This window comes from Poecilia reticulata, chromosome 21 (assembly GCF_904066995.2).
Source record: "Poecilia reticulata chromosome 21, P_reticulata-male-v2, whole genome shotgun sequence".
Classification (NCBI taxonomy): domain Eukaryota; kingdom Metazoa; phylum Chordata; class Actinopteri; order Cyprinodontiformes; family Poeciliidae; genus Poecilia; species Poecilia reticulata.
In genome coordinates, this window is record NC_088850.1 from 291659 (window position 1) to 317330 (window position 25672).

General features: G+C 51.6%; 4 protein-coding genes and 1 long non-coding RNA gene across 7 annotated transcripts in view; 1 reads left to right on the forward strand and 4 right to left on the reverse strand.

Annotated features, from left to right (window-relative positions):
- The first annotated feature begins 22 nt into the window (after positions 1–22).
- LOC103457063 (transcription factor IIIB 90 kDa subunit-like) lies at positions 23–11176 on the forward strand. Its single transcript, XM_081602681.1, has 19 exons — positions 23–190; positions 747–941; positions 2467–2547; positions 2640–2813; positions 3345–3376; positions 3808–3880; positions 7842–7991; positions 8057–8150; positions 8283–8409; positions 8563–8602; positions 8688–8783; positions 9024–9314; positions 9781–9842; positions 9925–10006; positions 10085–10137; positions 10215–10474; positions 10542–10593; positions 10682–10847; positions 10916–11176. Exons 2-19 carry the CDS (start codon positions 758–760, stop codon positions 10945–10947), a joined length of 2049 nt encoding a protein of 682 aa, XP_081458807.1. The 5' UTR covers positions 23–190; positions 747–757; the 3' UTR covers positions 10948–11176.
- On the reverse strand, positions 1133–2139 carry LOC145549803 (uncharacterized). The gene is made up of 3 exons (XR_014085656.1): positions 1717–2139; positions 1326–1608; positions 1133–1254 (listed from the first exon to the last, which is right to left on the reverse strand). It is a non-coding gene; the product is annotated as an uncharacterized LOC145549803 (long non-coding RNA).
- Positions 4386–7831, reverse strand: LOC103457062 (BTB/POZ domain-containing protein 6-B). 3 transcript variants are annotated; one of them, XM_008396977.3, is made up of 5 exons: positions 7357–7829; positions 6535–6761; positions 6120–6210; positions 5917–6035; positions 4386–5527 (listed from the first exon to the last, which is right to left on the reverse strand). In XM_008396977.3, the coding sequence occupies exons 2-5, from the start codon at positions 6723–6725 to the stop codon at positions 4495–4497; spliced, it is 1434 nt and encodes a 477-aa protein (XP_008395199.1). In that variant the 5' UTR covers positions 6726–6761; positions 7357–7829; the 3' UTR covers positions 4386–4494. The 3 variants fall into 3 exon arrangements, with proteins under 3 accessions (XP_008395199.1, XP_081458812.1, XP_081458813.1); XM_081602686.1 differs by lacking the exon at positions 7357–7829 and adding an exon at positions 6323–6444 and having other exon boundaries at positions 6120–6282; positions 6535–6650; XM_081602687.1 differs by lacking the exons at positions 5917–6035; positions 6120–6210 and having other exon boundaries at positions 7357–7831.
- A 183-nt stretch (positions 11177–11359) lies between the features above and the next one.
- e2f6 (E2F transcription factor 6) lies at positions 11360–18990 on the reverse strand. The gene is made up of 9 exons (XM_008396972.3): positions 18732–18990; positions 17958–18263; positions 17802–17842; positions 16758–16795; positions 16500–16686; positions 14657–14806; positions 12056–12170; positions 11803–11990; positions 11360–11612 (listed from the first exon to the last, which is right to left on the reverse strand). The coding sequence occupies exons 1-8, from the start codon at positions 18846–18848 to the stop codon at positions 11811–11813; spliced, it is 1134 nt and encodes a 377-aa protein (XP_008395194.1). The 5' UTR covers positions 18849–18990; the 3' UTR covers positions 11360–11612; positions 11803–11810.
- A 1088-nt stretch (positions 18991–20078) lies between these two features.
- myt1la (myelin transcription factor 1-like, a) overlaps positions 20079–25672 on the reverse strand; it is a 33337-nt gene continuing 27743 nt past the window's right edge. Inside the window, exons 23-24 of the mRNA XM_081602671.1 lie at positions 24161–24185; positions 20079–21957 (exon numbers count right to left, since the gene is read on the reverse strand). Of these exons, the coding sequence (XP_081458797.1) occupies positions 21779–21957; positions 24161–24185 (204 nt within the window). The 3' untranslated portion in view covers positions 20079–21778. The remainder of the gene's footprint in view (positions 21958–24160; positions 24186–25672) is intronic.

Here is a 25672-nt window from a genome sequence, read left to right on the forward strand (position 1 = left end):
ATGGATTGGCTCAGAAGTGACGTCAAATTTGGGCGCCACTCGGGGAAGCGAAACAGATCAGAACCAGAACCTGTAATTGATCCATTAGTCTGAGTGGTTTCGGTTCGGATGGGGCGAACATGAAGTCCAGCTACTAGAAATCGAACCGCCGTCTGTTGGTTCTTCCCGCCTGGTTCCGGTACTTTACCTGGTAAGTGGGGATGTTCCGCCGTCGTCGGTGGTCCAGTGGTTACCGACCCGTCCTTCGGCCGGTTCGGTTGTGGGTTCGAGTCTCGGTCAGGGGTTTCTTCTTCCCGAGTGAGATTTTGCTGTCAGACTGTTCGGTTTGTTCGGAAGACATCTTTGGGGTCCATTGGTGTTCGATCAGAACCGATCTAGTTGATTGTAAATCATCTCATTTTCAGCTGCTGTTCGGGTCCAAACACCCTGGTTCTGGTTCTGGTTCATGAGCTCATTGTTTTGATTTGCAGATGATCTGAATTGTTCCGGTCCAGAAAGCAAACTGGGTCACAACCCTTCAGAACCAGTAGAAATGAGCTTCCTGCCGTGTTCACACTGAAACATGTTGGTTTTAACATCCATGTTTCCTGAACATCAGTAACATTTTACAGTCAATCAGAAACAACAAATACAAACAAGACTTTTGTCTTTTAAATGACCGTTTGGGTCCAGATCATGAAGCTCCCTCAGCATTATACTCCCACCACTGTGTTCTTCCCTCCGTCTGAACTGCTCCTCTTCCTCAGGCACCGCCGCAATGAGCTCCAGGCTGTGCCGGACCTGCGGGGGGTCCGACATCGATGTGGACCAGGCCCGGGGCAGCGCCGTGTGCACGGGCTGCGGCTCGGTTCTGGAGGACAACATCATCGTGTCAGAGGTCCAGTTCGTGGAAGGAAGTGGAGGCGTGTCGTCCGCTGTGGGACAGTTTGTCTCCGCTGATGGTGAGACCCGTTTTCTCCACTGACTGGCAGGGCCTGAACCCGTATCCCATTAAGAGCAGCTAGTTGTCCGAGTTCAGAGCCACACCCAGCATGGCGGCCTCAGCACCAGGCTGCAGCCGCACCGCTGGGCCCCATCAGGACATCAGCTACCAGGACAAACTGGACCCGACCGTCACAGGTTTCGGCCCAGTTCAGCCCGGGGATGAAACCCAGACCAGTTCCTGAAGACAGACTGATCCTCCATCAGCAGCGACTCACCTGAAGAGTCCCTCCCTCCTGCCACGCCTGCTGCCTCCACATGAAGACTGGTCACCTGACAACCAAACCACAGCAGGTCAGTCAGCTGGTTGCCAGGCAACGCCAGCTGTGTCAAGAGACCCTCACCTGTCCTCCTGACAGGTGAGCTCTGCTCCACCACGTTCAGCTAGGCGATTGGTTCTGGAGCAGACTGACGCTCCGTAACGCCTGGTGAAGGACCAGCAGGTGGGATTCAGGACAGGTGGACACGTCCAGCCCTGCAGGGTCAGCGACCTGGAGCTGCGTCCGTCCCTGGACTGTTTTCTCCATCAGCAACACTCAGATCCAAAACTCACATCAGTTCAGATTAAATCATTTCAGTTGAATTTTATGTACAAACCTTATGGCCCAAATTTATCACCGCAAACATCTAAAGAAATAAATGTACAATTAAATAATGTACAGTAAGCATTTTAACCATCTTTTAAACAAATGGAGGGAATCAGCCTCGTGCCACAGGCTGAACAGTTTTGCGTACCTGGTTGTGGTGAGACTAAAACGATGCTCTGAACACGGCGAAGCCTGAAGGTGCTGATGGTTTGACCGCAGCCGGAGGTCAGCTGCCTGCTGACGGCGCCGCCATCGCGTCTGAATCAGGACATCAGAGACGTGAGACACGGACGCTTCCGGCGCCAAGAAGGACTGACTGACGGCTTCAAGGTGAGGCGTCTGCGTGGAAACCACGCGGATCCACAGGTACCGATCCCGACACTCCGGCTGAACCACACCTGCGGACGGAAAATCTGCCAAACAAATGAAGGTCAAAGGTCAGGAATGTTCTGGAAAACTTGTGAAGCGGCTGTTTCCTCCTGCAGACTCAGAGTCATACGGGCCTTCAGATCTGGGTTCCAGAAACCCGGAAGAACCCGGAGAACGGCTGGAAGACCGTTTTTATGACCGAACTAGATGAACCAGACGCCTCATGCCAACATGAACTCTAATCAGAGGGCAGTGGAGGAGCAGCGCCCGGCCTCAGCTGGACATCAATCATTACTGATGGATCTGGTGCAGAAACATTTGACTTGGAGGAATCAGAGCTAAACTCCAGCTGCAGCAGCACCGTAACCTCATTACTGTAATCATGTTAAGTCTTAAAAATGCTCTGAGAAGAATGAAAGTTTTAACCGGCCTGCAGCCACACATTTAGATATGAACATATAGAATCATATTAAAAATGAGATTCTTTGTTAAAATGACGCTTTATTTAACGACCAGTCGTTTGCTGCAGGTCCAGTTAAAGCTCCACTCCTCGGTTCTGGTTTCCACACCGGCGTCGGAAAGGAGTCCAGAGCCCAGACGCTGCAGAACGGTGAGTTCAGGACGCGTCTTCATCTGGGACGCTTCTCCAGGTGTGACTCCAGGTGTGTGTGTGTGTGTGTGTGTGTGTGTGTGTGTGTGCAGGGAAGCGTCAGATCCAGCAGCTGGGCAGCCAGCTGCAGCTCAACCAGCACTGCCTGGACACGGCCTTCAACTTCTTCAAGCTGGTCGTCAGCAAACACCTGACCAGAGGCCGGCGGACGGAGCACGTCATCGCCGCCTGCCTCTACCTGGTGTGCCGCACCGAAGGCACGCCCCGTATCCTAGCAACCAGCCACCTGCCCTGCTGCTTGTCTTCCCACATCTTAGATTTTAGCCTCCATATTCTGAGTTTTTTTATTTTATTGAGATTAAGGTACGTTAAATCTTTCTAAATAAAAATTTGTTCTACGTTTTTTTCTTCCTACATCTTAAATTTTTAACATTTTTGTTAAATGTGCGATTACCCCAAATCACTAATCTCTCTCTAACTAGAACCTGAAACCTGATTGGCTCAGAAGCAACAAATGTAACGAAGGGAAGTTAATCAGAAAAATGTAAATAATAAGAAGCAGAAAAATAAAAAGGATCTTTATTCTACTTAAACACACCAATAAAAATCAAATCCTGAAAATATTTCTAAATAAAAAATTATCTTCCTTTAAAGTAAAAACAGAAGAAATTAATAAAATGTTATTTTTTATTGGATTTTCTTCCCTGTAAGTCGGATCAGCAGAACCCGTTCAGAACTCAATGAATCCAATCGTTCAGTTAGGAATCGACCCGTTTCTTTCCTGAACCGAGCTCCAGACATGCTACTGGACCTGAGCGACCTGCTGCAGGTAAGAGCGACAAGCATGCAGCTCTGGACCAATCACAGACCGTCCCTGAGCTCTGGACCAATCACAGACCGTCCCTGAGCTCTGGACCAATCACAGACCGTCCCTGAGCTCTGGACCAATCACAGACCGTCCCTGAGCTCTAGACCAATCACAGACCGTCCCTGAGCTCTGGACCAATCACAGACCGTCCCTGAGCTCTGGACCAATCACAGACCGTCCCTGAGCTCTGGACCAATCACAGACCGTCCCTGAGCTCTGGACCAATCACAGACCGTCCCTGAGCTCTGGACCAATCACAGACCGTCCCTGAGCTCTGGACCAATCACAGACCGTCTCTGGGCTCTGGACCAATCACAGACCGTCCCTGAGCTCTGGACCAATCACAGACCGTCCCTGAGCTCTGGACCAATCACGGTGTGTTCTGTGTCCAGGTGAACGTCTACATCCTGGGGAAAACCTTCCTCCTGCTGGCTCGGGAGCTGTGCATCAACGCGCCCGCCATCGGTGAGACGTCCTGTGGCATCAGGTCACATGACTCACCTGTAACACGTCACATTTAGCTAAACGGCAGCGATTAGACCAGGTGTGTCAAACTCCAGCTCTCTGCTTTAGATGAGCCTCAGGTACAAACCCTGGAATGAAACGGCTCCATCAGCTGGTCCTGGTGCAGATCGGGGCTCCGGAGCCTTAATGACCTGATGACCCTGGTCAGGTGCAGCAGAGCCTGCGGTAGGTCCAGTGGTCCAGTGGTCCAGTGGTCCCCAGCCCTGGACCTCAAGGCTCACTGCCCTGCAGGTGATTTCAGGTGTTTGCTGAACTGCAATCAGCTGCTTTAAACGGGGACATTTCTAAAACATGCAGGTCCGTGAGCCTTGAGGTCCAGGGCTGGGAACCACTGGATTGGACCCACACAATGACATTTCCCAGCATGCTCTCTGCTGAAGAAAGGTGTATCTACAGTGACCTCTGGTGGTGGCTGCAGGAAACTACATCAGATAAAAACTGCAGGTTCAGTCACACAAACTTTAATGATCAATCAGTCAGAACCAGAACCGCTACACCATCAGAACCAGACTGTCCCTCCTGGATTGAGGCCTTTCAGTCCGTCAGGTCCAGCTTCAGCAGTAAAAGATCAGTTCTGGGATCTGCCCCCCCTGCACTCCGGTACCGTTGGTGCTGTCCGAGGAGCACTGGAACTGGAAGGTCACCTTCCCACACTGCACCTCGGTCATTCCCTCCTGTCCAAAGTAGCTAAGCTCGTTCCCGTCCAGGACGGCGCTGACCGTGTAGAAGGTGTCCTGCTCCACCTGGACAGGGTGTTCGAACCAGACGGGGAAGGTGCTGCTCGACCCGTCTGATAGAAACTTGGTGAGGTTCTGGGCCAGAAGGGTTCCCTGTCGCTTCAACTCGATCCTCACGCTGTACTCGGCCTTCCCACCGCTCGACCCGTACAGGCCCAGCCCGGCCATGAAGATCCTGCGGTCCACGGCGAACTGGATGCTGTCGCAGCGCCCCCTGTAGCGCCATTGGTTGCTGCGGTAGGCAGATGCCTGGAAGCGGTGGCACCGCTGTGGCGCCAGGCCAACCCGTTTCCCCACAGGGAAGTCCAGTTGGGGTTTGTTGGTGGCGGTGTACCACAGGAAGATGTTGTGGGTCTCCGCCAATGTCAGAACCTCCGACTGCGCCGGTCCATCTGCAAACTCCTGCAGAGACATGGTGGGGACCCGGAGCAGGTACAGAGCCTTCCCAAGCACGGTCCGCTGGTTCCAAGGGGTCACTGCCAGTCCCTGGCGCCGGCACTCTGCCGCCGCCCAGCTCAACGCCGCCTGGAACACCGCCGCCTCGCGGATGTTGAGTGTCTCCCTCTGCAGGACGATCTCCAGCGTGGGCTGGTCGATCTCACAGAACCCTTCAGACCGCAGCGCCAGCTCGGCCTGCGCGTCGATCACCTCCCAGCAGCGCTGCGTAAGCTCCGCCTCCTCAAACAGCCGACTCTGGGACAGCAGCACGCAGGCGTTCTTGGCCTCCAGGCTCGTCTCCAGGAAGCCCACGCACGCCTTCGCCACGGCAGGGACGATGTACTTCTTGGCGGCGTAGAGCGTGGCCAGAACCGTGTCGGCGTCCAGCTCCACCTCATCGCTGTACATGTACCTAAGACACAGGAGGGGACATTAGAGACCTCTGACCCAGATCTACTGTGGACCAGAACCCTGAAGAAGGTTCCGGATAAGAAGCTCCTGGGTTCTGCTGGTTTCTAGTGAAGACACCACATCTACTGATTGTACGAGGCTCAAGACCCGTCAGAGGAAGCGACTGGACCTCTCTGAACCGGTCTGAAAAGGTCCAATTCAGTCTGAACCTGTGTAAGACTTAGTGAGTCAACACTAAGGTCCGAACTCGGTCAGACCCAATGTGAATAGATTTACATCAGCCTGAATGGGTCAGAACTGCTGTGAACATCCTGTGTCTGGGTCTGACTTTCATCTGCAGCATTCTGAACCAAACAGTTCTGGTGGTTCTGGAACCGCGTCTGGACTCACTTCAACAGGGTGAGGAAAGCAGCTGGTTCCACGTCCGGGATGTGGATCTCCGACTGTCCTTCCGCCAGATCTCCATAGAACATGGCTCCAAACACGGAGCTGCCGACCGCCAGGACGTACTGGAACACAGACAGGAAATGGGTCGGAACCAGCCGGCAGTACCACACCAAGAGCACAGGATCGCTCCGGACCAGGTTCTGTACCTTATGAGCCGGGACCGTCTGCGTTTCTCCAGGCGGACCCACGATGAAGTGGATGTCGGCCATGTGCTCATTGTTGAACATCAGAGCGTTCCTGCAGACAAACAGAAACCAGCAGGGGGCGCAACGGTCACCTGCCAACGTGTCACCTGCCAGCAGGGGGCGTCTGCCAGCAGGGGGCGCCGTGTCACCTGCCAACGTTTCACCTGCCAGCAGGGGGTGCTGTTCAAGTCGTTTGAGTTTAAAGTGGTGCTGTTTGACCCGGTTGGACCCGGTTCACATTGACAGTAATCTATGGTTCTGAACCGGTCCAAACTGGGACCAGAACCTAAATAAACCGAAACATGGTGGAATGTGATGTTTGTCTTCAGCACAGGAAGTGGTGAAGCCCCGCCCACACCGCCATGTTGTTGTTTACCTCTCCCTCAGGGTGGGGTGGGCTCCCTGCCAGCTGAGTCGCTCATCATCATCATCATCATCTTCATCGTCGATGGCGTTCCGCTCGGCGGATTCCTCGGGTTCGCTCAGCTGGACGAAGTTCTTCTTCGTGTCCTCCTCCTCCTCATCCTCGCCGTGAGGAAGGCTGGTGGAGAAAAGCTCCGCTGCCATCTCCTCCTCTTCCTCCCATCACAACATGGCCGCTTCCTGTCCAGGTCAGACGGATTATAATCCAGATTATCCAAACAGCTGGGAGCACAAAGAGCCTAAACCAATCCGGTCCGGTTGGTTCTGCTGGTCCCAGTTTGGTTTTAAACGTCATTTTAACTCAAAATTGACAGAAACAAGTGAATAAGTTTCATGTTTCAGCGTCAGGATTTATTCTGTGATGTTTCAATACGGTTCTCTTGGGGCCCCTAAGAAGACCGGCCCTGGTGGGAATCTGGACCGGACAGACGGGAGATTCTGGAGAACCGAGCCTGGAGGTTCTGCAGGTTCAATCCAAACAGCAGATCCTGGAATCCCTGATTATTGATCCTGTTGTTTGGATCAGACCTGGAGATCCAGTCTGGGTTCGGCTGTCATCCTTTATCGGAACCTCGCAGGACCTTTCCGTTTTATCCCGAACTGACGGGCCCAGCAGACACCCGGTCCGGTTGCAGAGCAGAACCAAAACGGTGCGGTTCTGACTCCAGAACCAGCTTGTGGTCCGGTTCTGCTGCTCGGTTCTGTGGTCATTTAGCAGCGGCTTACTAAGCGGACCGAACCCGTCCGTTTCGTGCACATTACATCTGTGTGTTACCTTTTGGACCCGCCTCGGTTCGGTCCGGATTAGAACCTTTCCTCGCGCTGCTGTCCGCCTCCCGCCGCCATCTTGGGTCCAGCTTGTTTTCCTGCGCTCCTCCAGCAGGGGGAGCCATGAGCCTGCAGGGAGAGGGACGGTTCTGGTTCTGACCCATGAATGTGAGTGCAGTGGATGAGGTTCTGGTTCTGATCCGGTCTGGAAATGAGCAGTGACTTCACACCAAACTCATTTTAGTGATTTTAATGCAGAAATAGAAAAGTATCAGTAAACATGATTCCAGCAGTCATAGTTTCATCATCGGTGATAAATATATACATTTTCTATGGCGGCCATCTTGAATTTGTCAGACATGGGAACATTTGAGCCAAGTGAGGTTGTGGTAGTTTATTCAGGTACCTGCTGCAGCGTAGAGCAGCATCAATACCTGAAGGGGCGGAGCCTGCAGTGACTGACCCCCCTGCCCCCCCCCCGCCCCCCCTCAGACCCGTGCCTGTACATCCCTCGCTTCGCTCACATGCTGGAGTTTGGAGACAAGAACCACGAGGTTTCCATGACGGCGCTCCGCCTGGTGCAGAGGATGAAGAGGGACTGGATGCACACGGGTCGCCGACCGTCTGGGCTCTGTGGAGCAGGTATGGTTGTTGCCATGGCAACAGCAACATTCATGCAGCTCATGACGTCCCCCCCCCCCCCCCAGCTCTCCTGGTAGCGGCTCGGATGCACAAGTTTCGGCGCTCGGTGAAGGACGTGATCGGCGTGGTGAAGGTGTGCCAGACCACTCTGAGGAAGAGGTGAGTGAGATCCCAGGGGATCCCTGCAGATAAAGATCATTTTAACCAGATTCCTAGGGATCCAGTGATATCACAGGGATCTACTGCCAGAGGTCAGTGGATCCCATCAGATCCCTCCTCCTGTCCCTGCAGGCTAACAGAGTTTGAGGACACGCCCACCAGTCAGCTGACCATCGATGAGTTCATGCGGGTGGATCTGGAGCAGGAATGTGATCCGCCGTCCTTCACTGCCGGCCAGCACAAAGTCAAGATGCAGCAGGTAGATCCCCTGGCCTCTGATTGGCCAGGAGCATTAAAGCGATGAATGTTTCTGAGCATGCTCAGTTTGGACCTTGGTTAGCCAGGGGAGACCAGTTGATCACAGATAGATTCAGATCAAATACTGAAGTGGATTTAACATCCTCCTCTGCAGCTGGAGCAGGAGCTGGCCCGGAAGCTGGACGAGGTCGAAGGTCAGGCCGGGAATCTTCAGGAAAGCTGAACCGGGTTGAGCGGGAGCAGCCGGTGGTCCAACTCTGTCTGCTTTGGTTCCGCCAGGAGAAATCAGCTGCTACAAGGAGGAGATCGAGACGGAGCTGGAAAAGAGCCGGCCCAAACTCAGGGGGATCTACGCCACCTACGCCAAGGAAATGGGTCCGTCCAGAACCACAGCAGGTCCAATCCAGACCTGGTCACACATAAGCACGGCTCCACCAGAACCAGAACGGAGAGCAGAAACCAGATAGATTATTCAGGCTCCATCCGCTCTGGTTCTGTTATGGGAGACAGAAGGCGGATCTAGACGAGGCATCACTGCGGCTTGAAATGGAGTTCCTCAGGGTTTCCCTCCTTATCCTGAGCAGAGGTAAAGTCCGCTGCTCTCCCTGGTTTCAGATCCAGAGGATGAGGACGTCCTGTCCTCTCCGTCCGACCCGGAGGACAAGGAGGACAAGGAGGGGGACGACGCCGACCTGCAGGCCGCCGCCCAGCGGCTGACGCAGGACTTCCTGTGTCAGGTGATCCAGGAGGAGGAGGGGGGCGGGGCGCCACAGGAAGCGGAAACAGAGGGAGCCGGGCTACCCGCCCAGGGCGCCCCTCTGGCCTCCATCCTGGGGAACGCCAGCCTGGGCCTCCAGGAGAGCTTTCACACCTTCAATCTGCCAGAACCGGACCAGAACCCAGACGGTACAAACTAATCAGGAACTGTTCCATCACCATGTGGAAAAACATCATCAATTAACAGTTATTACATCATTTATGACATCATCATCAATTAACAGTTATTACACCATCAATTAACAGTTATTACATCATCAATTAACAGTTATTACATCATCAATTAACAGTTATAAAACCAGTAACTTTACTAAACCATCAGTGGGTCATAAAGCCACCATTAGTTACAGACTAGTAACTAGTTAAATCATTAATCACCATGGTTACGAGGTGCTGCAGTGGCGCAGCGGTTAAGCACATGGAAGTCCTGGACGTGGCCGTCGCAGGTTCGATTCCCGGCCTCTTCCCTCTCTCATTACCCACCTTCCTGCCAATTCACTAAAGAAAGGCCACTAGAGCCAATAAACCTTTAAAGAAAAATCACCATGGTTACGTGACCATGTAGCTGTGATGTCACTGAGGGTTTGTTTTCCAGAGGATCCATCCCCGAGCGGCGAGCTGGACCTGGAAGGAATCGACGATCAGGAGATCGATAAGGTGAGCGCCTGGTTCCAGTCAGAGGCATTCTGATTGGCTGTCACCACGCCGGCCTCTGATTGGCTGCTGCTGTCTGCTGCAGTACATCCTGAACGAGAATGAGGTGGAGGTGAAGACTGAGCTGTGGACCAAGCAGAACGCAGACTACCTGAGGGAGCAGAAGGGTGAGGACCGGTCAACACGGAGGATCCTGATTGGCTGATTAAACACGGAGGATCCTGATTGGCTGCTTGTGTTCACAGAGAAGGAGGAGAGAATCACCAAGGAGAAGGAGCAGGGCACCTACAAGGAGAAGGTTGGAAACGGGGTCTACCAGTCTGCATGCCAGGGGCCGGCTGCCTGCTCTGACCTCTGACCTTTCCCCGTCTGCAGAAGAAGAAATACAAGAAGCGAGAGCAGATTGAGGCGGCCACGGCGGGCGAGGCCATCGAGAAGATGCTGGAGAGGAAGAAGATCTCCAGTAAGATCAACTACGACGTCCTGAGAGACCTGAACCAGCCAGCAGGAAGTCCCGCCTCCGAGCCCCCAGAGGGCGCCGCCGTCGCCCCGCGCAAACGCCTGAGCCGCCGCCGCAGGAAGGCCGGCGACGCCAACGCAGACCTGTCCGCCGGCGCCACCATGATGACCAAGAGGTATCAGACCCGAGCAATCGATTGCCTGATCCGTGATCAGAGCTCAACTTCCTGCTTCCTGTTCCAGGTTCCGGCGCCTCATTTCCTCCACACCACGGAGAAAGAAAGCTGCTCTGCAGGTGAACCCCGGATCACCGGACCGGACCGGACCGGGACACCCCGAGTCAGTCAGTTCTTCCTGACTCCATTTTGTTTAACCGATTTCAGGTGGAAACAGCAGTCGTCATGGAAACGGCCTCAGAGGCCGTACCTGAAGCTCCTCCTGCAGCTGACCCAGGCCCCGCCCCTGCCGAAGCCCCGCCCCCAGTGGAGACAGAGGAAGAGGAGGAGGAGGCAGAGGAAGACTGCGTCAGCGCCCTGCGGCTGGTTGGAGGTCGGTCCACAACTTTCCGACCCATCAGAACCAGAACCAGAACCAACCAATGCATCCATGTTTTCCAGATTACGGCTGTGAGGAAGAGGAAGTGTTTTAGCTCCGCCCACCCTGAACAAACTCCGTCCAGCCAATCAGAGGCCAGCAGAGCGATGGAAGAACCAGAGCTCGGCAGAACTTTTCCCTTTGAGGCGACTCGGACCGAGCCGGAACCGACAGAACCGGCATGGGACAGGAAGTGTGTGTTGCTGTATTGTGATGATGAAATGTGCGACCCGAACAGAATCATGAAACATTCCATAATAAACGGACTGAAAGTCCAGTCGGTTCTGGTTCTGCTCAGTTTCATTCCTCCAGGACGGGTCGGACCCAGAGGCCCAGTTCAGAACCGGGATCCAGTTTCTGCAGGTCCAGGCTTGGTTCTGTCGTTCTGTTAACCGCCGGTCCAGCGGGTCAGAACCTTTTAGGGATCCGCTGCAGCAGCTGATCGGGTCAGAGACTCAGAACCAGTCCAGGTTTTATTTACTCTTTATTTCAGAACATCCCGGCCCGGTTCTGTCAGAAAGTTCTGAGCTCAAAACAAAACCAGAACCAAACAAACAGGAAAAAATAAAAATCATAATAAAGCTCCTAGTATCACTTCACTCCTGGTTCCGGTTCCGGTTCCGGTCCGGTTCCTCTGTGGATGGTTCCTCCTGTTCTCAGCCTGCAGCGCCCCCTGCTGGCCCGGTTGGAGCTACGCACTCTGGACCCGGTTCTGCTGACCTGGAACCAGAACAGGGGTCACCTGATCACCAGTCAGCCAATCACAGCTGGGCGTCATCAGAACCACCAGGTTCTGGAGTTTCTGATGACCCAAACTATTCAGTCGGGACCAAACGGAGCAGAACCCGGTTCTGGTTCAGCTGAAACCTCTGAGGTACCAACAGAACCAGAACCTGGACCCAGAACTCACCGGTTTCTTCAATAGGTCAGAGGTTCTGGTGGACCCGGCTCGGTTCTGAAGCTACCTGCGTGCAGCTCAGCGGTTCTGATCCGACTCTCCTCCAGGGGAGAAAAGCCCACTTCTCCAGCGGTTCCAGCGTCGCAGGTCACAACCCGGATCGGACCCGTCCCGCCCTTCAGGTGGATCTGGATGCTGTCCTGGATCAGAACAGAACCTCAGTTTGATTGTGACCCGGCCCGACCCACTCTGTGGTTCTGCTCACCTCGGTAGGAGCCGGAACTTCCAGCTTGGTTTCCTCCGGCGCCTTCACCACCAGAACCGTCTGGTTCTGGAGGTTCTGCAGCCCGACCAGGTCCTGCCGGGTCACGTAGGCCAGCCTGGACCGGACCGCCGTCAAGGAGAACCGGTTCTGATCCAAAGGCAGAGGGACAAGTTCTGAGGCTGGACCGTGACCAGAACCAGAACCCTGGAGACGGTGGAGGGTCCAGAACCGATCCTGATACCTCCCTCCTTCCATCAGGGTTCTGGTCCGGTTCTGGTCCGAGGGTCCTGCTCACATCACTGGTTCCCTTCATGTTTAGCAGATCTTCAGAAATAAACGGCCAACATGGAGGACGTTTCAGTTTGAGCCCAACGGAACCGGACCACCGGAACCGGCCCAAAGGAACCAGCCCAATGGAACGGGACCAAAAGAACCAGCCCAATGGAACGGGACCAATAGAACCGGACCAAAGGAACCGGCCCAAAGGAACCGGACCAAAGGAACGGGACCAATAGAACCGGCCCAAAGGAACCGGCCCAAAGGAACCGGACCAAAGGAACCAGCCCAATGGAACGGGACCAATAGAACCGGCCCAAAGGAACCGGCCCAAAGGAACCGGACCAAAGGAACCGGCCCAAAGGAACCGGACCAAAGGAACCAGCCCAATGGAACGGGACCAAAAGAACCGGACCAATGGAACGGGACCAATAGAACCGGACCAAAGGAACCAGCCCAAAGGAACCAGCCCAATGGAACGGGACCAAAAGAACCGGCCCAAAGGAACCAGCCCAAAGGAACCGGACCAAAGGAACCGGCCCAAAGGAACCGGACCAAAGGAACCGGCCCAAAGGAACCGGACCAAAGGAACCGGCCCAAAGGAACCGGACCAAAGGAACGGGACTAAAAGAACCGGACCAAAGGAACCGGACCAAAGGAACCAGCCCAACAGAACCGGACCACCGGAACCGGCCCAAAGGAACCGGACCAAAGGAACCAGCCCAACGGAACCAGCCCAAAGGAACCGGACCAAATACCGAGGTCCGGCTCCTCCAGACGTTCATCTCCACCCATAAACTTCCTGCTGCTCCTGTTTCGTCTCCCTGAACATTTGCAGATTCTTTCAATCCACACAGATTTTCATTGAGATCAGGAATCATTGCTGCCCGTTTTTAATCAGTTCGTTTTTATCGGCTCGTTTTTATCGGCTCATTTTTATCGGCTCGTTTTTATCGGTTCGTTTTTATCGGCTCGTTTTTATCGGCTCGTTTTTAATCGGTTCGTTTTTATCGGCTCGTTTTTAATCGGTTCGTTTTTATCGGCTCGTTTTTATCGGCTCGTTTTTAATCGGTTCGTTTTTATCGGCTCGTTTTTAATCGGTTCATTTTTATCGGCTCGTTTTTATCGGCTCGTTTTTATCGGCTCGTTTTTAATCGGTTCGTTTTTATCGGCTCGTTTTTATCGGCTCGTTTTTAATCGGTTCGTTTTTATCGGCTCGTTTTTATCGGCTCGTTTTTAATCGGTTCGTTTTTATCGGCTCGTTTTTATCGGTTCGGTTTTTCCTTCCTCCCGTTTCTCCTCCTCAGTTTCTTTTACAAAACATTTTGCTCTCTATTTGCTTGATGATCTTCTGCCTGTGATTCGGTCCAGCAGCCCTCAGCATCATGGATCCTCCACCATGCTGTTGGCTTGGTGTTCTTTTCCTTCAGGGCTTCGTTGTTCGTTCCATCTGTCCATAAACGTCCCAGAAGGCCAGACGTCCGTCCAGGTTCTCTGCTGAAGGTCAGTCCTTCTTTTTACGGCTCTTCTACAGCAATGGAGTCTGAGTGGCCTCCACCCATCCAGCTGGTGGGTACTGAGGTTCTAGTTGGCATGGTTACCCCAGGCTGGTCTCCAGGCTGGTCTCCAGGGTCTCCAGGCTCGTCTCCAGGTTACCCCAGGCTGGTCTCCAGGTTACCCCAGGCTGGTCTCCAGGGTCTCCAGGCTGGTCTCCAGGTTACCCCAGGCTGGTCTCCAGGTTACCCCAGGCTGGTCTCCAGGGTCTCCAGGCTTCTCCAGGTTACCCCAGGCTCGTCTCCAGGGTCTCCAGGCTGGTCTCATCAGTTCTTCTCCTGCCCCACGTCCAGCGAGGTCCAGAGAGGTTCTTGACCGCTCCCTGCCTGGAAACCTCCTTAATAACGTTACGCACCATTGAAACAGAGACATTGAGGTCTTTGAAGGTCTTTATATCCTTGGAGGTCAGATGCCAATGACCTCAGGCAGATGAACCAACAGGTGGCTTTTAAAGCACCAACTTGATCATTCATTGGTTAATTCATGTCACATGTGTTCATCACATGGTCCTGATTTGCAGCAGGTGAGCCGATTGGGTTTCCATGGTGACGCCGACACCACAACACGTTTTCCTCATTTGTCTTTAGGGAAAATGTTTCACTGGATCAATTTACTTCAGTAAATATTCAACTTCATGGGTTCCAATACTAGTGAGCAGAACCCTTCAGAACCGACCAGAACCTGTTAAAACCATCAGCCTGCTCCCCCTGGTATCATCCAGGAGGAGCAGAAACTCTGAACCGGACCGAACCGGACCGGGCTGAAGGATATCTGGAGTTGTGCGGGTCGTCGGTCAGGTGGAAGAGCTGCTCGGCGCTGGTCCGGATCAGAGAGTCCAGAGTTTCCTCCACCAGCTTCAGGTCGGCCATGTTGGACCGGGCCCGGTTCTGACCCAGGTAGCTGGAGGCGGGGCTGCTTCCTCTGCACACAACATACTGGTTTCACTGGAGATACTGGGAGAAACTGAGGTTCTGGTCGCGTTACAGGTCCGAAATACACAGCAAACAAACTGGACCTTCAAACGGTTCAGAATCTGTTCGTTCAGAAAGGAGGAACCGAGTCCGACCTGAAGGTCCGGATTCATCAGAGCCGACCAGAACCACTCGCAGACAGGAAGCAAGGAAACTGGGTTTTTCTGGGTTTGGGCCGGTGTTCTGACCATCTGTGCTACCTCGTCAGGTTTTCCTACCCTATCACAGATAGTCTGTCTGTCCATGCTGCCCGTCTAAATCTGCTACCGTCATGTTTACAAACTACAGCGGGTCGATAATGTTAAATATATTGGATTTTGAGTGGCTGAAGTGGAAGCTTAGCAGCTACGGTTAGCTTAGCATTAGCTTAGCATCAGAACAATTTACGACAAAACCACTAGAAGATCACTTCCTTCATCAGAATATCCTACCCGGTTAAAATGAAAAGCTATAGATGTATGCACTGACCCTTTTATTAAAATATCCTACCTGTTAAAATATTTTAAATACGTTGGTGTTGAGAATAAAACAGTATCAGATTTAAATTAAATTAAACACAGATCACTGCAGCCTCAATGTGTCCACCGAACGGCGCAGGTCACTGAAATGATGGGATACGGTTAATATTACAGCTTCAACCCCACATCACTACCAACGTGTATTTAGCAAAGTTTAATAAGAAAGGGTATAATTAAACTAAAATATTTTAAAGTATAGGAACAAAAAGCCCACAAAACAACGTATTTTGTCCTGATTAACCGCCAAACAATGACTAGTTTACAGTAAAGACATTTCAGACGGCAAACTAAAGCTTATAAATATATTTGAAGCTGCTGTCATGTAAACTAAAAACATGAAGTGATGCAGCAGCTTAAGGGAAGCAGGAATAAAATGAATTCAATAAAACTTACCGTAATCTTTGAAATAAAACAGGAAACAAAACTTCCACAGGTAGGACGTATTTACGGGTAGCACAGATAAACAGAACACCGGAGCCATGTGACCGGTTCCGAATGACTCCAGATTTAATTCATAGTTCCCAAACAAGAAGTGACCCGCCATCTTGGTAGGCAGCGCAGAGCGTAGCATAGCCATAACAGAAAATACGCAACACTTTGGACCAATGAGGAGAAATATACATGAACAAAATAGCTGCCAGGATGTTGACATCTGCTGCTACGATAAAGTTAGCTAGCTAGTGAGCTAGTGAGGGTGCAACATGGAGGAGCTTCACCTGGAAACCGCGGGCGACACCATCAAAGTTTCAACAGATTCATAAAGAACAAACGATCTCTGCAGGCGAATAATGAGGTTCAGGTGACTGGCAGAGTACGAACGTGCAGCAGCAGCTGGGCTACAGGTCCGTCTTACCTAGCAGATACAAGCTACATTAGCCAAGCTAGTAAACAATGGCAGCAAATATCTGATGCTAATCTTAGTATTCCACAGTGGAGAACTCAGAAAGTAATGAACTCAAATAGTTTAGAAGTCAGAAACGAGGAGAGGGCTCCTAAGCCTGTGGCTTGTTTGGTGTTGTCATAGTAACTCCATAGCAACCGCCTACCAAGATGGCTGTCGGCTATCAAGTTCCTGGAAGTGTGACGTCACATGAGAGCGGCAGACCCAGAACCAGAACCACTCACATCCAGCGGATCCGGTTGACAGACTCCTTCTGGACGAGCTGGACGCCCTGCAGCACGTTGGTGATGTCATAGACGCGGCGGCGGCGCGTCCTGAGGCTGGCGATGGCGCTGCGCAGGTCCAGGCAGCCGTCCGGCGCGGTCAGGAACAGGTCCAGGAACCGCCGGGTCAGAACCAGCAGTGACACGTCTGGGGACAACACGGCCCGGTTAGAGACCCGCAGAACCGCACGGACGCCACCGCCACTCGACAGAACCAACCTTCCCGGGTCCGAATCAGCCCGTTCTGCTGCTGCTGGCTGTAGGGAGACACGAGTCAATACCGGCCCGGAAACTTCAATCAATCAATCAATCAAATTGTATTTGTATAGCACGTTTCAGCAGCAAGGCGTTTCAAAGTGTTTTACATAATTAAAATAAAAACAGCAGGTGACATTAAATAAACAGTGAGAAAGAAAAAGAGATTAAAAAAAAAGATAAAAACATTAAAACCCCGTAGGACTTCAGTTAAATGTCGTTTAACTGGGACGTTTTCCGGGGGCCTTTACATCATTAAAACGTAGAAAAGAAATAAAAAAATTCTTGTTATTCTTTCTGGAGGTATTCTTCCTATCCGCACGAGGAGTTACCCTTATGGGGTCTCCTCAAAGTAAGGGGGCTCCAAGAGCCGTACCTATAGCCTTTAGTTGAGACTGTCAACTGGGACTCTAACCCTTTAGCCTTTAGTTGAGACTGTCAACTGGGACTCTAACCCTTTAGCCTTTAGTTGAGACTGTCAACTGGGACTCTAACCCTTTAGCCTTTAGTTGAGACTGTCAGCTGGGACTCTAACCCTTTAGCCTTTAGTTGAGACTGTCAACTGGGACTCTAACCTTTTAGCCTTTAGTTGAGACTGTCAACTGGGACTCTAACCTTTTAGCCTTTAGTTGAGACTGTCAACTGGGACTCTAACCCTTTAGCCTTTAGTTGAGACTGTCAACTGGGACTCTAACCTTTTAGCCTTTAGTTGAGACTGTCAACTGGGACTCTAACCCTTTAGCCTTTAGTTGAGACTGTCAACTGGGACTCTAACCCTTTAGCCTTTAGTTGAGACTGTCAACTGGGACTCTAACCCTTTAGCCTTTAGTTGAGACTGTCAACTGGGACTCTAACCCTTTAGCCTTTAGTTGAGACTGTCAACTGGGACTCTAACCCTTTAGTTAAATCTCTGTTTAACAAGGACTCTAACCTTTATAACTTTCTTCCTATCCGCACAAGGAGTTACTTCTGACAGAACCACTATGGAACCGGACCAGAACCGCTTACCTGAGAGTCGGACCTTCTGGCACCGCTTTGAGAGCCGGGTTCTGCAGGTGGGAACAGAACAGCAGTCATCATTTCTACTGGGAGCCAACTGGGCCGGTTCTGATCCAGCAGAACCGGGTCGGTCAGATCAGTAAATGTCCAGCTGGAGGTTCTGACCTGTTCTGTTGGGTCCAGAGCAGGAAGTGCTGCAGCAGCCATCTTGGTGTTAAAGGGGAGGCAGCCTTCATCCTCCTCTTCCTCACCGGGCCCAGCGGTTCCGACCCACTGGTCCTCGTCGTCCTCCGACCCGGCTCCCCACCGGTCCAACAGGTCCAGCGGCCCGTCCAGGCAGGGAGGCATGATGGGAATGGCGTCGGTGCTGACGTCACCCGACAAGATGTCCTCCGGCAGGAAGTGGTCCTCACAGATCAGGTTCTGGTTCTGGTTCTGCTGGTCCGCCTGCCGCAGTGCCGCCAGCCACACCTGGAAGGACCCAGTGACCCATTTAGAACCCAACCAGAACCAGCTCCGGCTCTTTGGAACTGATTCATTCTCTAAACGGATCTTTGTCAGGTCAGTCCTGATAGGTTCTTTCTGGGTTCAGAGGTCAAAGGTCACGTGGTTTTCCAGTGAACAACCAAAACAGCACCGGAGAACCAAACAGAACATGTCGTCCAAGTCCAGTTTGTCATTTGATACTCCAAACAGAGCGGAACCATTATCCTGATCTGGACCTCCGGGACCTTCTGGACCTGATGAACCGGTTCCAGGGAAACCCAGCGGGGGCCGGTTCCTGGCCTGGACTAAATCTAGACTGGAACTGGTCCGGTTCTACTGTGGTCCACTCCAGGTCTTTGTGCAACCTCAGTAACTTTGACTTTCTAACTCACTAAGTGGACCGAACCGGACCGTAACTTCTAAATCCCGGTACCGGTATGAAACTGGACCTACCTTGACCCTTGTTGGATCTCGCGGGAACGTGAAGAATTGTTTCTTGGTTCCGTTGAACACCCCGTGATTGGACCCGTCCACCCGGTTCGGACAGCCGGAGACCACACACTTCACCATACTGACCGACTGAGCCGAGCCGAACTGAACCGCCTGTTCATTCAGCAGCCACGGTTAGCCACTTAGGTTCTGCTGGAGTCACCGCGGTCCGGTTTGTTTTTTACCCACCGGAAGGGGATTTTTCACCCCGGAAGTGGTGCCGTGGCGCCTTTTGTCGCCCTCTGCTGCCCTGGAGGAAATTCACCACCTTCAGCTTGTTGATCTCCAACTCCTTCAAAGTTCCGGTTGTAGACATAAATACGCATTTATAAGCATATAAATGCGTATTTATGTCTTTGGTTCTGGTAAGCATGGTGTTTTTTTCAGCCAAACGTGAGACCGCATCGGCTGTCTGACCCTGTCGGCCATCTTGGGAGAGGAACTGGAGGCCAGCGAGCTGCACATGTTAACGAGCAGTCAGGGACAAACACCTCCTCCGCGCAGCCAGGTTCTCCTGCTGACGACCTCATTATTTGGCTCAGGTGTGTTGAAGTAGAGACATATAAGCCTGCAGGGCTGGAGCTGCCCACCCTGGTCTAAGACTAAACGGTCAATATTTTTTAATTCTTTAAAGGATTAAATAATACACATGAGGTAAATTACATTGTGTGACAATAATGTATATTAGATCTCAAAATTAAACACATCCTTGTTAAAATCTCAAATTTTGAGATTTAAAATATTGAGATCTAGAGTGTGATGAATTAATTTCAAGCTAATTTCCAATGTAAATAATAAAATAGTTTTATTGTATCAGTGTGAACAGTCTCAAACTAATATTTTGATGAAAAACATTGATTCAGTTTTCTTTAATAATTCAATTAAAAATCTTAATCCCAGAGGGAAATTAGATGTTTTATCTCACATTACTGATCTACTATAGAGGTCAGTATTTCAGTGACTTTGAAAACCCCTCTGACTGAAGACTGTTCCTGTGATGAAGATCCAACTGCCTGATGCTGTCAGACTCCAAACGTCTCAGGAACGTTTCAGACACTTTCCGTCCACATGGTGTAAAAACAAAGTGGTTCTGGAGGTAAACGGGTCCAACCTGGTACCAGCAAGGCGTACCTAATAAAATGTCCAACTTTGGACCTTCTGACTTACATTCGACACAGTGACCCTGTGATGATTCAGATCCCAGAGCAGAAACTTCCTCTTGTGGGACGAAAACATTAAACCTCCAATCACCTGCAGTAAAGTCATGTGGAAGGAGAACCTGCAGCTGTTCATGAAGGTCAACAAAGGCTCTTTGCAGGTGTTGCAACACAGGATTTATTCAGAGCAACAGATGGCAACACCAACATGATAGAAACTGTACAAACTCCACAATTCAACAGAAACAGAACCTGGTGACCTTGAAGGTGTCAGCAGGAAGTCATGCTGTCAGGTAGGAAAAAGCTTCTGGAAGTCCGACATGAAGAAAGAAATCAAAGATATAAAAAGATAATTTCAGGTGAGGTTCTTCATTCAGGCGTGTTCACATCTTTAAATTGTGCTTTAACTCCTCCGTTCTGCAGGAAAACCAAAGCAGGAAGCCGCAGATCCGTTTCCTTCAGGAAAACTCCGACCCTTCCTGGGAATGACACCACTTCCTGTTTTTAGGCAGAGACGGGAACAATAATCCCAGCCAAGGTCCCTTCAGCTGGAAACGTTTCATCCTGGAAATCCCAAGCATGGATTATTGTTCTTCTCATAAAACCGAGCGGATTATAAAGAACCGAGCCGAGATCCAGGAAAGCCGTGATCAAAGGCGGCCGTTCGGAAAAATGAACAGCAATAATTTGGATTATTTAGTCTGTCGTAGCAGAAAAAGATGTTTTTATCTTTTAAATTTATATTTTCACCGAGTTAATAATCTATTTATTAACATCACAGTTTCAAACCAAACATTCGCCACATTTAGCTAACAGCTAAATGTTTAGCTTCAAACTCAACAGTTAATGAGGTATTTAGTTCGTGAGCTAAATAAACAGCTTGAAGCTAAACATTTAGTTAGCAAATTCCCAGCTAAATATTTAGCAAGTTTTTACTGGACATTTCTGAATGTGGTGAAACTTTGAAACTGAAGCCCATCCTGTAAAAACTGGATGACCTGAAGTTGTTGCTGTCAGTTTGTGACGTTTCAAACGGCTCCCATCGGTTCCTCCTGGACCGGGCCGGGCTGAGCAGCAGAACCTCAGCCAGGGAGCCTGGAGGTCAGGGTTCACCTGCTGCCGACCATATAAGGAGGCGAGAGGCGGAGTTTTCCTTCCAGGGATGAACTGGACCAATGGCGCGGCGATACTGGAACGTGCTTCCATAAAGTGCATGCATGATGAGGTGTGATGAGGAAATGTCCCATCGGTTCTGACCCAAAGCCTCCATCGGACCGGTTCTGGAGGACTTTTGACCCTGTAGATCCAGAGAAGCTCAGAATAAAACACCTACACATGGAACAGAGGCGGCTCTAAAACACCATGTAGGAAAAGATTCATACAAACATCGATCGTCAGTAAAAACAGCTTTCAGCTCGTTGCTCCTTGATTCATAAGAAATTGCATATTCCCACTCAGTTCCTCCCACTGGTCTCCACTGGGAAGTCTCCACTGGTCTCCACTGTCCAGTCAGGTGGCAGATTGTCTCCTACATTTCCTGCAGCCGTTTGCATTTCAAAATAAAAGCCTGAAAGGAGGCGGCCCGATGGGATGATGGGTCTGCAGCAGAAGTTCAGAAAATTTACGGAACGTCAGAGTCTGATTCCAGATGTTCAGCCTCCCAGTCTGACCAGTACAGCCCAGTTTGTCTTGGTGTAAACAATGTTAAAGAAGGATGAGCAGCCATGAGCGGGTCGGACCGTCTGAGTCCAAAGCAAAGCAACACCAACCAAGAGAACAGAACCAGACACTGATGAGGACAGAAACAGGAGCGGAACCGGGCCCGGATCCTCCGGAACCGGCTTCCCGCTCCGGTTAGACCTGGATCCCCTGGACGGCCTGGCGGATGTTCTCCAGCAGCGCCTTGTTCTCCGGGCTCTGGTACCGGTCCTGGTGGGTGTACATGTCAGTCAGAGTGCTGACGTACGAGTCAAAGTTCTGTTCGTTCATCGGTTCCTGTGGAGCAGAACAAACCCGGCAGTCAGCGCAGGCGGACACAACGGGAAGAGCAGGAACGCCGTCAGGAAAAGCCCGGATCAGTGTTTCGGTCCCGATTCCTGTACATCTACCAGCAGAACCAGAACCGACCGGGAGCATGCAGAACTCAGGGTGGACACAGTCATGGAGACCAAACAGGAAGTTCATGGACAGAACGGGGAGACGCGACAGGAAGTGAAGCTTCCAGTTGCATCCAGAACCAAAACCCAAACAAGGTTCTGGAGGAACCAGGACAGGTTTGCCTGAAGCTGGAGGAGATGTAAATGGATCAGAACCGTCTGGTTTAGGAAAAATGAACAGAAAAAACCCAAACTGGTGAATCCGCTCTGGTCTCTCCAGAACCAGGAAATCGGATATCTACATTTTATTTTGAAAATCTTGTTTAAAACCGCTTCCTGTTATCAGTTTAAAAGTAGAAAATAGTTTTGATTTAATCTGAGTTAAATTTTCCCAGTAAGAGCTGACCGCGTTCAGAATCCAATATGGCCGTTCTGATAGTGGACTGGAAAATATCACTATTACTGCTAAGATGGGGAGAGATGTGTTCTATCAGAACCTTCAGGTCCAGATTCATCAGAACCAATCAGAACATTTTCTCTGATATATTAAAACTGTTTGTTACAAAGACTGGAAGAAGAATCAATGTCACTTAATCATCTGTTCTTTACGTTCCAGTTTGTTCTGATTTCCTGTTAGCTCTAGTCAAATACGTTAGCTCCTGCTAGTGGCGTTAGCGCCTGCTAGTGACGTTAGCTCCTGCTAGTGGCATTAGCTCCTGCTAGTGACATTTGCTCCTGCTAGTGACGTTAGCTCCTGCTAGTGACGTTAGCTCCTGCTAGTGACATTTGCTCCTGCTAGTGACGTTAGCTCCTGCTAGTGACGTTAGCTCCTGCTAGTGACGTTAGCTCCTGCTAGTGACGTTAGCTCCTGCTAGTGGCATTAGCTCCTGCTAGTGATGTTAGCTCCTGCTAGTGACGTTAGCTTCTGCTAGTGGCGTTAGCGCCTGCTAGTGACGTTAGCTCCTGCTAGTGGCATTAGCTCCTGCTAGTGACATTTGCTCCTGCTAGTGACGTTAGCTCCTGCTAGTGACGTTAGCTCCTGCTAGTGACGTTAGCTCCTGCTAGTGACGTTAGCTCCTGCTAGTGACGTTAGCTCCTGCTAGTGACGTTAGCTCCTGCTAGTGGCATGAGCAGAAAGCAGCAGAAGAGGAAAAACTGCTGGAGACGATTTACCGTATGTCCACACTGTCAGGCGCAGCTTAAATAATGTCCTATTTTAAAACGTTTGTCATACATGTGAGGCTGTTGAGACGCTTCCCCAGGTGGAGAAAGAGCCACACGCTGTTGGGCCCGTAGTGAACAGCTACATGTTAGATTCTGTCAGACACCAAGGTCCATTTCTCACGAAAAGAATCGTTTCCCAGAGACACGGTGAGATTTCAGGGAGCGTCTTCAGTCCATATAATCAGCTGCCCTCAGATGTGATGGTTAAAGCGTCGCCTTCAGCGCTGAAAGTGAATAAAATAAAGTCTGAATGCTTTTTTATGATTTATGCATTATGATTCATCGATCGGGATTTCCATTCCCAACAGCGCACCGCGTATAGACGCCTCAGTTTGGGTGGCCAATTTGTCCCGTACTCTATTATTGCACATCTACATTATAAAGAAATGATCCCCAGTACGTTATACAGTCGCTGCCCAGTCACTGTTTCACTCACGGTGCTGCCATATTGAGCCCAACTGCATTCTGGGTAACACAGACCAACCCAGAGTCTCTGTCTCTCTTCCCCCCCGGCTTCAATCAATCAATCCATCAATCCATCCATCCATCCGCCACTTCTTCCAGGTCCTCCAGGAACCCCAAGGCGTTCCCAGGCCATAGAGAGACATCGTCCCTCCAGGTGTCCTGGGTCTCCCCTCCTCCTGGTGGGACCTGAACTCCTCACCAGGGAGGCGTCCAGGAGGCATCCTGACCAGATGCCCGAGCCTCAACTGGCTCCTCTCGACGTGGAGGAGCAGCGGCTCTACTCTGAGTCCCTCCCGATGACCGAGCTTCTCTCTCTAAGGGAGAGCCCAGCCACCCTGCGGAGGAGGAAACCCATCTCGGCCGCTTGTATCCGTGATCTCGTTCTTTCGGTCATGACCCAAAGCTCATGACCATAGATGAGGGTGGGAACGTAGATCGACCGGTAAATCGAGAGCTTCGCTTTTTGGCTCAGCTCTCTCTTCACCACAACGGACCGGTACAGCGCCCGCTTCACGGCAGACGCTGCCCCAACCCGCCTGTCGACCTCCCTTCTTCCCTCATTATGAACAAGATCTCCAGATACTGAAACTCCTCCACTTGAGGCAGGACGACCCCCTGACCCTAACCCTAACCCCCGGCTTTAAATGTATTATAAAACTTTATTAACAAACCAGGTTCTGACAACTATCCCAGCATGCACCGCGGGCTTCTTCTTCTACGGGAGAAATGAAGTCAGCGGCTGCTTACCGTAGCTGCTAGACCTGGGAACTTGGAGGAACCTGCAGGAACCTGGGAACCTGGAGGAACCTGGAGGAACCTGCAGGAACCTGGAGGAACCTGGGAACCTGGAGGAGCCTGCAGGAACCTGGGAACCTGGAGGAACCTGGAGGAACCTGCAGGAACCTGGAGGAACCTGCAGGAACCTGGAGGAACCTGCAGGAACCTGGAGGAACCTGGGAACCTGGAGGAGCCTGCAGGAACCTGGAGGAACCTGCAGGAACCTGGAGGAACCTGCAGGAACCTGGGAACCTGGAGGAACCTGGAGGAACCTGCAGGAACCTGGAGGAACCTGGGAACCTGGAGGAGCCTGCAGGAACCTGGAGGAACCTGCAGGAACCTGGGAACCTGCAGGAACCTGGAGGAACCTGCAGGAACCTGGAGGAACCTGGAGGAGCCTGCAGGAACCTGGAGGAACTTGCAGGAACCTGGAGGAACCTGCAGGAACCTGGAGGAACCTGGGAACCTGGAGGAGCCTGCAGGAACCTGGAGGAACCTGCAGGAACCTGGAGGAACCTGGGAACCTGGAGGAGCCTGCAGGAACCTGGAGGAACCTGCAGGAACCTGGGAACCTGCAGGAACCTGGAGGAACCTGGAGGAACCTGCAGGAACCTGCAGGAGCCTGCAGGAACCTGGAGGAACCTGCAGGAACCTGGGAACCTGCAGGAACCTGGAGGAACCTGGAGGAACCTGCAGGAACCTGCAGGAACCTGGAGGAACCTGGAGGAACCTGGGAACCTGGAGGAGCCTGCAGGAACCTGGAGGAACCTGCAGGAACCTGGAGGAACCTGGGAACCTGGAGGAACCTGGGAACCTGCAGGAACCTGGAGGAACCTGGGAACCTGCAGGAACCTGGAGGAACCTGGGAACCTGGAGGAGCCTGCAGGAACCTGCAGGAACCTGCAGGAACCTGGAGGAACCTGCAGGAACCTGGAGGAACCTGGAGGAACCCTGATTTAAGGTTCTGTAAACATTTCTGCTCCGCGGTTTCAACCGGAGCAGGAAGGAAGTGAAGTCGCCTCAAACACAGTGTGAAAACATCCTTAGTAAATACTTTCAAAATAAAAGCAGAGGACAGAGAGTTTAATTTTGCCTGAGCAACAGAAACATGAAGTTCTGAAGCTGGAGCTCAACCGGGCCTGGATGGGCCAGCAGCCTCACTGACAGATCCATCTGCAGGGTCCAG